Here is a 14078-nt window from a genome sequence, read left to right as displayed (position 1 = left end):
AGGCCCCGATTCAGCAAGCATGTACCTTAGCGGTTTGTTGAATATGGACAGACTTAGGTACATGCTTACGTGTTTTGCTGAATAGGTATCTATTTGAATAAACTGTAGGTCTGCCATGATGTTCAATGAAAAGCTTGCAAAAGGAAAAGGGTTGTCAAGAACTCACACTACATGAGCTGCACAGAAAGCATGCAATTCTTATTTAACATTTTAAATTGGGTGCTCAAAGTGAAAGGAGTATTTATTTAGACATAACAAGTGCCCACAATTCAGGGAATATTAGGGATTGTTTAGGAACAATTAACTCTGTCCTGTCACTATACAGAAGGAATAGAAAACATGTAGAGCACCCTTCTGATCCAAAGGACTCTTTGTAGATCAGTGTCCACTATGTACCACAACAGAAAAGCATACTTATGGCCTGATCTAAAGCCCATTTAACCCAATGGAAAGTCTCCCATTGACTTTAAAGAGCATTACATCAGGGTCTTATTTTCACTTGTGATTAGCACAAGACTTTGAACCCAGGTCTAATGAGTGAGTAAGATAATATCCTATTCCAAAGTGCTACCTAGTTCCGAGATTAATAATAAAACAATCAATGCTTTAAATTACAATACTCAAATATCCTGCCCTCTTTACATAAATGGTAAACTGACTAGTCAACCACACCAAGTAGTTATTTATGTTAGCACAGGAGAAATACTAAAAGTGATGTGAACTCCTTCCAAATCCAATTCAAAATTGGGTCATAAGTTGCATGGGAGAAACAGTTCCCAGGGGTTTGTTCACAGGCCCTGAAATTTGAGGAGGTTCAAGTTAGAACAAGCTCAGTTTTCTGATGGTTAAATCATGTTCTCATTTTCTCCCATGCTGCTCCTTACACGTGGGAAAAACTCCCAGTTACAACCTGTACAATCAGTGGCATTTCCTCCTTCAGGTCCCTCCTTACAATGCACCTCTGCCAGGAGCATAAACAGAGAAAGCTGCACCTGATATCTGCTAGCTAGGTGGTGAGTTCTGATTACTGATACTGATTGGCTAAGAACAGTGCAGAGAGCTAGTCAATGTAAAATACCATATCCCTGTCCTCCCCAGCCTCAATGGGGGATGCAAGTTAAAGAAGCCCCTAGACATGCCCTAGTCTGCATTTGGGGCCACACCCAACCCTGGCCGCCATTGAACTGAGGAGGCATAAGTCCCCTCAGGCCCTTTGCTGCTGGTACTGCTAATGCAGGGATGAGTCCTTCTTCAATGCCCACTTTAGAACCCCACTCCCTCATACTAATTAATTAGCAGCCTCTTCGGAAGTTTCAGCACAGATGCTAGAGACTGAATGGATAAAGAACAGGTAGAGGTCCCTCCAGGTCAGGTTGGGGCACAACAGCAAAGTGATGTAGTGACACTAATAAAGCAACTGTACCCACCCTGTGGAGAGACCTTTCAATGACCACAACATTCATTCGTGGACTTTAAAACATTTAGAACAGAAAAGTATAAATACTCCATTCTGGGGTGAGGAGTTGACTTAGCACTTGGGGCTGATCTGTGTTCATCTGGTGGATTATAAATGGCACCAACCATTCTGTAAATAAAGGATCTCCGTATTTATGCCCTGAAATATTAAAAAGCTAACAATATTCAAATCTGAAAGATGTCTAAAGCCTCCAGGAATTCATACGGTACCTCCCTATGAGTGCCTCACAGGTTTGTTTTGCACAGATGGTGGTAGAGCCAACGCCGCCATAGAAAATGCCGAAGTCCATAATTATGTCCGTGCCTTCCGCAAAAAGTACCCTCATCCCAGCATTAGCAATTGGTAGTGAGTTTTCCCGGCGCTGGGCCTGTCGGAATGCTGATACAAACTCCCCCTAACAAAAATCAAAAGGAGGCTAAGAAGTATGCACAGAAATGTAACATGTTCTAATAGAGATCTACATGAACTAAGGTAATAAATACCATAGAGCATGGATTCTACTTCCAAAACATTTAGCACCATTCATTCCCTTCCCTTAACCATCCAATAGTTCCCTCTTCACTGTTGTCTTGCAAGCAACCCACCTCCCTTTCCATCCCCTGCAGAGCCCCTCTCACAAACAGTTATTGAGAGGTAAGGGGGAATGGGAGAGGGCCACATTTAGAATGGGAGACAAAACTGAAGAGGCTCAACCTCTGCCTAAATTCAAGCACAAATCAAGCCAGTATTTCAACTCTATCTTCTGCTTTTACAGATCTTTTCCTTTAGTCATCTAAATTCAACTAAGTCACATTTTTATTCAAGACCAGAGATGTGTGACTGCCTGCAGGTATCTCCCAAACAGTCTTCTTACCAATTCCCAGAGATATTGCCCTTCCACGGTGTTACAGAATTACTGGTGACATAGCACCAAGCAAACAACCTTGTGCAGCAACTATGCGTGGAAGCATGGATCATGTATCAATCCTATAGTCCCTATGTAGGCAAAACCCTCAGGAGATAACAGGAACTTCATCTGCATAAAGACTGGAGGTCTTGCCAGGCTGCAAATGGGCAGCGTCCTGGGATACAGAATATATCAATGCCCTCCAAAACATTTCACTGGTTGGGTGGTTTTTGTTTTTTTTCCAAACCACAGATGGTACTTCCTCCTCCTGTTCTTTCTTTAATTCCATATAAACACTGGTTAAACCATCCTTATCACAAAACAAATCCAAACATCACAGCAACTTTTACCTTCCTGGAATGAGGGATGTGAACAGAGACTAAGACTTCTTCAGGCATAAGGGTATTGTTACCAACTCCGCTGGCAAAAATGTCACTCAAAGAAATCCACCGTGTTCCCTCTATTGGAGAAAACAGAAATGGCAATCTCTGTACAATGAGAAGTGAACTCTAGGCAGTTTATATGTGTAAATCTGATTTAATTGTCAAGGAAGAATATGCAATACTTCTGGGAAAAGAATTACTTAAAGTTCATATAATGTCCCAACAACAGCATGCACCTTAAACGTAAGTGGTCTCTCTATTTTCAATAGTTCCCAGAGGAAGAATTTGTATTGTCTTTTCCTTTCTCTTTTTGATCAACTGTTTTGAAAGTTAAAAAAAATCACAATTTTATGAGATTAATGATTAAAGCTGGGATTCTGAAAGGGACCGAAGGCAGGGAGGTAGATTTCCAAAGAGAGTTGGGGACCTAACTCAATCAGGCCCTTTGAAATTCCCAGTCCAAAAACCTTCTGACTACTTCGGCATTGTCTACACTACAGAGGGTTTGCTGGTATAGCTATAAACCAAATCCACCCTGTAAGTAATTAACAATAAACAAGGAAATACAAAGGTAAACAGTCCCACAGTTTGACATTCAGAAGACTTAATGTGCCTATATGCCAATCTGAACATCTAAAAACAGGATTAGGACATCTGATAAGTGTCCCTATATTTGCAAATTACACACTGTTCCGAAATATCCACCTAATTTACCAATACACATGACCATCTAACAGATCAGAAAAAAGCAACAGCTAGCAGACTTTCTCCTAAAGCATTCCTATTTTATATGTATTTAATTCACCCATGTGTTTTTCCCCCATCATAAAATGTTTACATGGGAACACTAGGAAATTAAAGTTAATATAATATCTTAGTCAACACTGTGTAAATTGATACACCTTGTTGAAACAGTGTTGGAGTGTTAGGACATTCTAAATATAGCATTATGCTTACAGAAAATAGTGCTCCAATCATCATTAAAACCTACTGCTTATTTATATACCTAAACTGCTAATTATGTCTGTTATCCTCATCATGTTATCCTCATCCCCTCTCCTCAACTCCCTCCATTTGTTTATATACCCGCTTGTTTTGTTTCAAGTTGTGCCTTACTCTGGCAAAAAAACTTTTGCATGTGCTTAACTTTATGCAGATGAGTAACTCCACCAAACTCAATGGGACAGTTCACCTGTGTAAAGTTTAAGCATGTGCAAGTGCTTGCAGGATCAGGGCCTTAGATTGTATATTGTTTGGGGCAGGATCTGTCTAATATGGCACCCAGAACAATGGAGCCCTGATCAGACTGGGGCTGAAGGCACTACCATAATACAAATAAGTGTACATTTTCTAAACACTGGTGTCCTTTATGCTTTGCATATGCTGCATAAAGTACACAATGTGTTAGCATCAAAGGAATTGATGTTTAATTCATTAATAATAATTAACCATATTTAATATTTACATTGGTTAGCTTCCACAGGCCTCATCCAGGTCTCAGGCTTCCTACAACCAAAGGATCCTTGGTCCACAAGGTGAAACACCCTCTCCCAATCCAAGGAGAGTGAAATTTCAAAAATGGCTGCCATATTATGGGGATTATTCTTACAAATGCCACATGCAATAATAAAAGGAGTACTTGTGGCACCTTAGAGACTAACCAATTTATTTGAGCATGAGCTTTCGTGAGCTACAGCTCACTTCATCAGATACATACCGTGGAAACTGCAGCAGACTTTATATATACACAGAGAATATGAAACAATACCTTCTCCCACCCCACTGTCCTGCTGGTAATAGCTTATCTAAAGTAATCGTCAGGTTAGGCCATTTCCAGCACAAATCCAGGTTTTCTCACCCTCCACCCCCCCACACAAATTCACTCTCCTGCTGGTGATAGCCCATCCAAAGTGACAACTCTTTACACAATGTGCATGATAATGAAGTTAGGCCATTTCCTGCACAAATCCAGGTTCTCTCACTCCCTCACCCCCCTCCAAAAACCCACCCCCATACACACACAGACTCACTCTCCTGCTGGTAATAGCTCGTCCAAACTGACCACTCTCCAAGTTTAAATCCAAGTTAAACCAGAACATCTGGGGGGGGGGGTAGGAAAAAACAAGAGGAAATAGGCTACCTTGCATAATGACTTAGCCACTCCCAGTCTCTATTTAAGCCTAAATTAATAGTATCCAATTTGCAAATGAATTCCAATTCAGCAGTTTCTCGCTGGAGTCTGGATTTGAAGTTTTTTTGTTTTAAGATAGCGACCTTCATGTCTGTGATTGCGTGACCAGAGAGATTGAAGTGTTCTCCGACTGGTTTATGAATGTTATAATTCTTGACATCTGATTTGTGTCCATTTATTCTTTTACGTAGAGACTGTCCAGTTTGACCAATGTACATGGCAGAGGGGCATTGCTGGCACATGATGGCATAAATCACATTGGTGGATGTGCAGGTGAACGAGCCTCTGATAGTGTTCAGATCAGCGGCACTGCTATGGGTACCCGCATGGCCCCACAGTATGCCAACATTTTTATGGCTGATTTAGAACAACGCTTCCTCAGCTCTCGTCCCCTAAAGCCCCTACTCTACTTGCGCTATATTGATGACATCTTCATCATCTGGACCCATGGAAAAGAAGCCCTTGAGGAATTCCACCATGATTTCAACAATTTCCATCCCACCATCAACCTCAGCCTGGTCCAGTCCACACAAGAGATCCACTTCCTGGACACTACAGTGCTAATAAACAATGGTCACATAAACACCACCCTATACCGGAAACCTACTGACCGCTATTCCTACCTGCATGCCTCCAGCTTTCACCCTGACCACACCACACGATCCATCGTCTACAGCCAAGCTCTGCGATACAACCGCATTTGCTCCAACCCCTCAGACAGAGACAAACACCTACAAGATCTCTGTCAAGCTTTCTTACAACTACAATACCCACCTGCGGAAGTAAAGAAACAGATTGATAGAGCCAGAAGAGTTCCCAGAAGTTACCTACTACAGGACAGGCCTAACAAAGAAAATAACAGAACGCCACTAGCCGTCACCTTCAGCCCCCAACTAAAACCCCTCCAACGCATTATTAAGGATCTACAACCTATCCTAAAGGATGACCCAACACTCTCACAAATCTTGGGAGACAGGCCAGTCCTTGCCTACAGACAGCCCCGCAACCTGAAGCAAATACTCACCAACAACCACATACCACACAACAGAACCACTAACCCAGGAACTTATCCTTGCAACAAAGCCCGTTGCTAATTGTGCCCACATATCTATTCAGGGGACACCATCACAGGGCCTAATAACATCAGCCACACTATCAGAGGCTCGTTCACCTGCACATCCACCAATGTGATTTATGCCATCATGTGCCAGCAATGCCCCTCTGCCATGTACATTGGTCAAACTGGACAGTCTCTACGTAAAAGAATAAATGGACACAAATCAGATGTCAAGAATTATAACATTCATAAACCAGTCGGAGAACACTTCAATCTCTCTGGTCACGCAATCACAGACATGAAGGTCGCTATCTTAAAACAAAAAAACTTCAAATCCAGACTCCAGCGAGAAACTGCTGAATTGGAATTCATTTGCAAATTGGATACTATTAATTTAGGCTTAAATAGAGACTGGGAGTGGCTAAGTCATTATGCAAGGTAGCCTATTTCCTCTTGTTTTTTCCTACCCCCCCCCCCCAGATGTTCTGGTTTAACTTGGATTTAAACTTGGAGAGTGGTCAGTTTGGACGAGCTATTACCAGCAGGAGAGTGAGTCTGTGTATGTATGGGGGTGGGTTTTTGGAGGGGGGTGAGGGAGTGAGAGAACCTGGATTTGTGCAGGAAATGGCCTAACTTCATTATCATGCACATTGTGTAAAGGGTTGTCACTTTGGATGGGCTATCACCAGCAGGAGAGTGAATTTGTGTGGGGGGGTGGAGGGTGAGAAAACCTGGATTTGTGCTGGAAATGGCCTAACCTGACGATTACTTTAGATAAGCTATTACCAGCAGGACAGTGGGGTGGGAGGAGGTATTGTTTCATATTCTCTGTGTATATATAAAGTCTGCTGCAGTTTCCACGGTATGTATCTGATGAAGTGAGCTGTAGCTCACGAAAGCTCATGCTCAAATAAATTGGTTAGTCTCTAAGGTGCCACAAGTACTCCTTTTCTTTTTGCGAATACAGACTAACACGGCTGTTACTCTGAAACATGCAATAATGTGACTGCAATCTAGCCATCCAATAGTAGAAGGAGAGATCCCTATTTTGAAAACCCAGGAAAGGTGAACTGCAAAGCTTTGACAGAGAAAAATAATGAAGGTCCAATATACAAAACAAATGGCTTCTGGAGGTCCCTGGTAGATTATCCCTTGAGTGCACACTGAACATGCTATATTTACAGGAAAAATTATTATTTGTCTATCTGCCAGCTGCAAATTAACACTAGGACCTGGGAGTCTAACTGGGCCTGTTCCTTCGTGTACATCAGTGGTCCCCAGCCTTTCTGTGGGAATAGCATTTTCCCAAACAGCAACGCCTCTCAGTGGCATTTCAGTGGGTGGTTCTCTGGCAGCTGCGCTCGGCGGCAGCATTTCGGTGATGCGGTGTCCTGCGGGAGCACATAACTGCGCCGGTGGGCGCCATTGAGCCAACAGGCACCGCGTTGGGGACCCCTGGTGTACATCACCTGTAAGAAGAGTTCTGTGGCCAATTAATGTCTATGCAGCCCTTTTCTTCAGAGGGTCTGCCAGGAGTCAATTTTTGGCCCTTGGTGAACAATTCTGTTAAGGAGACTCAAGAACTAGACTCCTCTCTTAGCTGCATTGGCTCTGCAGGGTTGACGGGAATGAAAATCTGTAAAAACTCTTGTTTGTCACGCAGGTAAGCAGGCTTGTCTCTCAACACAGGCATGGGGTGACTCTGTTGAGTGAGACAGTGTGTTTTTTTTTTACAAAGTCACTTTCCGGAGTGGAACTGTATTTTGACAGAAATTCTGGCTCTCATGTCCACCCCTGTGTATTCAGGAAAAATGGCAAAAGAAGTAGTGCACAAGTCCTGACCAGGAAACAACTACGTGGTGAATGTGTTCCTTAGGGTGACGAGTGATGTGTAAGGGGGTCACACACAAAGTAGGCATGGTCCATCACAGAATGAGAGGATGCATTTCCATCCTACCATGTGTCTATGCATACAGCACCTGCTTAATTTATTCCCCCTTAGATCAGAATTAAAATAAGCAAGGGGCCACGTGCACAGCTACCTGAATCATGCTGTTTCTTTGGTGTTTTGACTGGTTCCTTGGCTATAGAGGTACACATGACTACGCCTGTGGAAATCCTATGTCCCTCATGTGTTCTCAGTTTCCACAGTCTCCCCATAGACATGGCTTTGTGCGTGGCAGGGAGTGGATTTCTTGAACAACATTAATTGGTTGTAATTTTGTTCCTTATCACACTTCCTACATCTTCAGTATAAATACAGAGAGGGACTGTCACAGGGTGGCTGCCCCTTGTAAAACGAAGCAGTTCCAGCTCCCCTGTGCTAGGACAGGTGCTCCCATTTGACCAGTTAAGAGGATAGTACAGCACCAGGGACTATAAAGAATCTTGGAGAAATTCAGTGAGAGGGAGACCCAATGAGTCCTGCTAGAGACCAGGAGGACTCAAGGAGGTCCTGGAAGAAAGCAGAAGGTGCTTCCTGGGGAAAGGCTGAAGGCAAAGAGAGCAACAGGAGGGGTTTGCTGGCTGGTGTCCCCAAGCCAGAAAACCAGGGTTGGAGACAGGAGGAGCAGCAGAGGCAACTGCCTGCTGGCTTTAAGATAGAGAGGCAGAGACAAAGGCTGGAGAGGGCTGAAGGCAGGCGAGTGGTGGAGGAGCTTTCCTACTGACATCTCCAAGACTAGAGAGCTGGACCTTGAGGAATCATGAGAGGGCCAGTGGAAATGAAGGGTGGTCCCCTGGCTAGGACGCTCTCAGCAGAGAGGCGGGGGGTGGTGTTCCCTGCGCTACGGTTGGAAGGGCTGAGATGTCCTACTACAAGTTCAGGGAGAGGACTGCACTGGAGAGCCAGTGTGTGATGAGAGACACCAGGGCTGTACTTTGCATGTACTGTAAGGACTATGCTGGGGAAATTCTGGACTACATTTTGTTATTTATGTGCATAGGGCTTTTGTAATAAATGAACCCCACAAGGGCTTTGCTTTTACTTGGGAAGTTGCTCTGGACTATTTCTGAGGAATAATAAGAAGGGAAACTGCGGCATGCCTGCCTGTTGTGCCACGGCCTGCCATTGCAGGGCACTCCAGACAGGGCCACCTTCTTACAGGTACCCTGCCTCTTAGCTCTTGATGCCAGGTTGAGGGTACAGTTGCCAACTGCTAGAATGGGATTCAAGTCTGATGTTGACTTTCTACTCATAATGTTTCCACCTAAAGACTAAAAAAAGAAAAAAAAGGACATTATGTCACTAAGTCGTCACCTTTATGTAAGCGTCAGTACAGTGTGAGGATTTACATTGATCAAAGGTCATAAGACTGACAGTGACATAAAATTAATTTTAAAGTCTATTATTTCAGCTGCGAATAAAAATATTATGCACAGACAGAAGCAATTCCATGCAGTTTTGCTAACCCATCCACTTGTAACGTACGGAAATGTTTCTGATCTGCTGTCCTCCCAGAGTTTTTAACTGATGCAAGAGAGCATGGAAAATCTTTGACTTCTCCCCTGGAAGTTTCGAGACTGTGTTTGTCAGGGCATCTTTCACTACAGCCAGACTGCAGGCAGCTCCAAGGGTTAGTCCTGAAACCAAGTTATTGTAAGTAGCAAAATGTGAGCATTGCTCCAAAGTCAGGGTATTAAACTATGTCCAGACTGTACTTTTGTAATTATGCAGTGCCTTTTTCTCACAATCAGCTCTCATTAGAATGTGGATAGGAATAAGGCAACATCTTAAAAGTTTTTTGTTACACTGTAATTTAGGAAACAAAACAAATACTGCATCAATTTCAAAATGTGCATGTGCAAACTGGAGTTAAACTAGGACAGGTTAAAAGTCTTTAACAGTCATGGTAGAGAGTCCTTCTTTGTCAAGGGTAGCAGCTAAGCACATCTGGAAATGGGGAGAGAGATGTGGTCTAATGCTCTGAGCCATGAACTCCCAAATTGTAACCCCAGCTCTGACAGACTCTCTCTTTGGCCTTGGGCAAGTTGCTGAAATTTTCTGCCTTGGTTTGCTCATCTCTGTCTCGCTTACAATGGGGATAGTAATATTTACTATCTATCTCGTAGGGCATTTCTGAGGCTTAATTAATGTTATAAAGTGCTGTGAGATCCATGCATGGATTCTCCATAGAGTGTGAGGGGGCAACAACGGGTGTCACCGCAGTCTGCCCACTCCTCCCCCTGGCCCACCCAGTCTCCTATCTCTTCCCCAGAATGAACACTTGATCTACAGAGAAGCCTCTGTGGGTTACAGACGAGGAGAGGGAGAGGTGCTGCAGAGATGGCTGACACTCCCACCTCTTCCATGTAGTAGGGAGGATATCTGAATGTTGAGGGTCCTCTCCATAAGCAGACATTGGAGGACAAATAGCCAATAACTTTGATTCTACGCTCCCCCTAGGGCTGACCTCAGCCAGCTAAATTGAGGTAAAAGGTGTTAATCCACATCGACACTAGGGATTGGGTCATGGTTAAGATTAGGGTTAGATAACACATACTAGCTATCCCAATTTAACCTCAACTTCTTTTCCTAATCTAGACAAACCCATGCTGTTGCTAATGTATCATACATTGGGGCAGGGATCATAGCCATCCTGATCCATGGATGTCTCAGGAATGATTTGCAGAAACATTCACAAGCATCTCTAGACATTCTTGGAGAGCCAGGATGGCTGTAGAGCAGTTCACATCTTCCCCACTAGGGTACGGATCAGTATTATCTTATGCAGCGATATCTCTCTGTGTTTCAAAAGGCAAAAGTAGGGTCTACTTACCATTGTCTGTGTATCTCACCACATTCAGATCTAGGATCCTTGCAGGAGAGATGATAACTGGATGATGCACTCCTTTAAATTTCATTTCAGGCCCTATAGAGTAGAATGAGATTTAGAGAAAAGGAAGATTGCTGCATTTCCAGAACTGTGACTATGTCATTGTTGAGTCATATATTAAGGACAAAGAACACACAAGCAATTCTAAATGCTGCCCGCTACTGTTCATACATACACGGGCACATGCATAACAGGATGTGCTCTGATTCTACATACCCACACTGGTGTTCCCCACAACGAGAGGTGCTTTGGGGTACTTAGTTTTCAGCTCCAGAAGCTCCTTCAGGCTAGCAGGAGAAATCCATATTGTTCTTTCCCCTTGGAAAACAAGAGTTCTTTTTGGCTGATTTTCAGCCATTGTCTATAGGAGAAACAATGTAGATTTAATATTTAAAGCTCCAGAGAGGCAGCGGTTGTCTAGTGAATAGGGCACTGGACTAGAGCCAAAATAATTCCTTAACCATGGAAGTCACACTTAAACCCTCAAAACTGAGCTTAAGTGGGACTTAAATAGTGCATCAGCCTTATGCTGGCCCTTTGCACAAGGAGGAAATTCATGCTTCATGAATAAAATGCCTAAAACTGACTCAGATGCATCTAGCAAACAGGATTTATCCTGCAGACTACGCACTTAGAGCTGGATCCTGCACCCTTGGAAATCAATGGAAAATTAATTTAAAAAAATCCGGATTTGACTGCAATGAAACTACTTTCAACCCTACTCCATAAGTCCTCCCAGCTGCCGTGTAGGCATACCCCTTATCATAGCTGGTGCCTGTAGATAAGGCTGCCAGACATAGGTAGTGCCACCTATAGGTGAGGCTGCCTAATACTATCCATTATAAGACACTGTTTTCAGTTGCTTATAACTAAGGCTACATTTTAATCATGGGTATTTTTAGTACAAGTCACCAACAGGTCATGGGCAGTAAACAAAAATTAACGGCCCGTGACCTGTCCATGACTTTTACTAAAAATACCAGTGAATAAAATTTGCGGGGGAGGTTGCCCGGGGTGCTGTGAGAGGGCAGCCCGGCTGCTTGGGGGGGGGGGGCGTGGTGCGGGTGGCAGTGCGCAGCCCGAGATGTCTGCTGGTGTAGTAGGGGAAGGGTGTGGGCAGTGGTGCATGGCCTGGGACTCCCACTGGTGCTGGGGGCGGGGCGGTTGGTGGGACTGGCAGACTCCCTACCTGGCTCTGTGCCTCCCCCCCCCACAACAACAGCAGAGTTTGGGTGTGGGAGGGGGCAGGGGGTTGGGGCATGGGACGAGGTGAGGTGGGCCCTGGGTGGCGCTTACCTGTGGGGCTCCCCGAAAGCAGTGACATCCCCCCTGCTCAGCTGCTAGGCAGAGGCGTGGCCAGGCAGCTCTGAATGCTGCCTCCACCTGCAGACACTGCCCCCGCAGCTCCCATTGGCCGCAGTTTCCGGCCAATGGGTGCTGCGAACCCAGGACTCTGGGCGGAGGTTCAGGCAGAGTGCAGAGCTGCCTGGCCACACTTCTGCCTAGCAGCTGAGCAAGGCAGAGGCGTTTCTGGGGAGCTCCCAAGGTAAGTGCTGCCCAGAGCCCACCTCACCCCGTCCTGTGCCCCAATCCCCTGTCCCCTCCCACACCCAAACTCTGCTGCTGGGGTCGGGGGGCGCCGTGGGGGCCCAAGACTGCCCAGCAGCAGCCGGTGTGCTTGGTGCAGGGGCTGCCTGAGCTGTCCCCTGAGCCAGGCACACCAGCCACTGCAGAAGTCACAGAGGTCACAGAAAGTCACGGAATCCATGACCTCCGTGACAAACTTGCAGACTTACTTATAACTTTGTCAAACTTCAACCGTTTAAGCTAAAATTTTCTGTGTGGGGTGTCTGCCACAGACTGATTATTTTTGGAAATTTCAGCAAAACCAGTTCATCCTTTTCTCAGAACAAGATGATGAAAATGTGTTGTTTTGCCCATGTTAAAAAATTTGTACAACCATTTTGTTGAGAATCTCCAGCAGCTCCATGCTTTGCACAGGCAACCTTAATTCCCTACATTTTGAGTACCTGACTTTGCATCTCTTTTAATGTAGTTCTTGTATGTAAATATAAACACAGAATTAAAAAAAAATCACAGATCTTTGCAGATCTATCGGCAAATATGTGATATTTCTCCTGATGTAACCACTCCACTACTAGAGAGCACATTAAGATGAGTACTGAACTACATGTAAACGTTACAGATGTTACAGCATATGCACAGACCAAGAGCAATTCTACTTACCATTAATTCTGGTGGAAATATAAACTCCTGGGTGGGGTCCAAGGGCTGAAATTCATCTGCTGAAAACAGTTTGGTGGAAGTCTTAAACAAACAAACAAACAAAACAAAAACAAACAATTTTTTACTTAATTCATTCTTTATAAAAAAGAAAGAATCACAAGGACTGGATCTGAAGCCCACTGAAGTCAGCAGGAGTCTTTGTAATTACTATAATAGCCTTTGGATGAGATGCTAAATAAACTGCCATGTATTAGTGGGAGCTGTTGCAGTGGAAGAAATGGAGAAAGGCAGCCTCTCACAGCTCAGTCACCTTCCCTGGCCCCTCTGGAGCTGGGAGAGTGGAATGATACAGACCTGAAATCCTAACTGTACACTTCCCTCTGTTCAACTATAGAGAGGTGAGATGACTCCATATTCCCCCCCACTCTAACACACACTGACAGGTCACAGATTTTTGAAAGGAATGTTTACATAAAATAAACCATTTGTATGGATGGGAATTTTCAAATAAAAAAAATTAGTGTCATGATTCTGATTTAGTTTTTGCAGCAAACTTCAGTTCTGTGAACACAATCTTGCTATGAGTGCCATGTAGACAAACCCCTGAACCCACACAAAACCTCACTGACTTCATACGGCTTCACCTGGGCACAGGGATAGCTAATGCAGTGGTCACTGCAGAATCGGAGCCTAAGAATATTAATATTCCAGAACACAAAAGATTGTTTGAACATGCAGATCCAAACTGTCCTCTGCATTGTTACAAGAGACTCCAGGGGAAGAGGGTGAAGATTTCCCCTTTCACACACCTACCATGCCTTTGAAGACATATCTAAATCCCTCACCACTAACAGTACATTCATTTCCTGTGAAAATGGAAAAACTTCCTGATCACCCAGGATGGTACATACATCATTAAGAGAAACTTTCAAATTTCACAGAACAGCAGCAGCAATGGTTCTGTGGCCTGCAATATGCAGGAGGTCAGACTAGATGATCATG

General features: G+C 44.2%; 1 protein-coding gene across 1 annotated transcript in view; it reads right to left on the bottom strand.

Moving 5' to 3' along the window:
- AOX1 (aldehyde oxidase 1) overlaps positions 1 to 14078 on the bottom strand; it is a 75578-nt gene that overhangs the window by 48699 nt on the left and 12801 nt on the right. Inside the window, exons 8-14 of the mRNA XM_077829642.1 lie at positions 13077 to 13157; positions 11046 to 11190; positions 10773 to 10865; positions 9425 to 9576; positions 9105 to 9210; positions 2714 to 2823; positions 1687 to 1871 (exon numbers count right to left, since the gene is read on the bottom strand). Of these exons, the coding sequence (XP_077685768.1) occupies positions 1687 to 1871; positions 2714 to 2823; positions 9105 to 9210; positions 9425 to 9576; positions 10773 to 10865; positions 11046 to 11190; positions 13077 to 13157 (872 nt within the window). The remainder of the gene's footprint in view (positions 1 to 1686; positions 1872 to 2713; positions 2824 to 9104; positions 9211 to 9424; positions 9577 to 10772; positions 10866 to 11045; positions 11191 to 13076; positions 13158 to 14078) is intronic.

Source organism: Eretmochelys imbricata, chromosome 11 (genome assembly GCF_965152235.1).
Source record: "Eretmochelys imbricata isolate rEreImb1 chromosome 11, rEreImb1.hap1, whole genome shotgun sequence".
Taxonomy (NCBI): Eukaryota; Metazoa; Chordata; order Testudines; family Cheloniidae; genus Eretmochelys; species Eretmochelys imbricata.
Note: the sequence above shows the minus strand (reverse complement) of the source record. Positions and strands in the feature narration are given on the sequence as shown.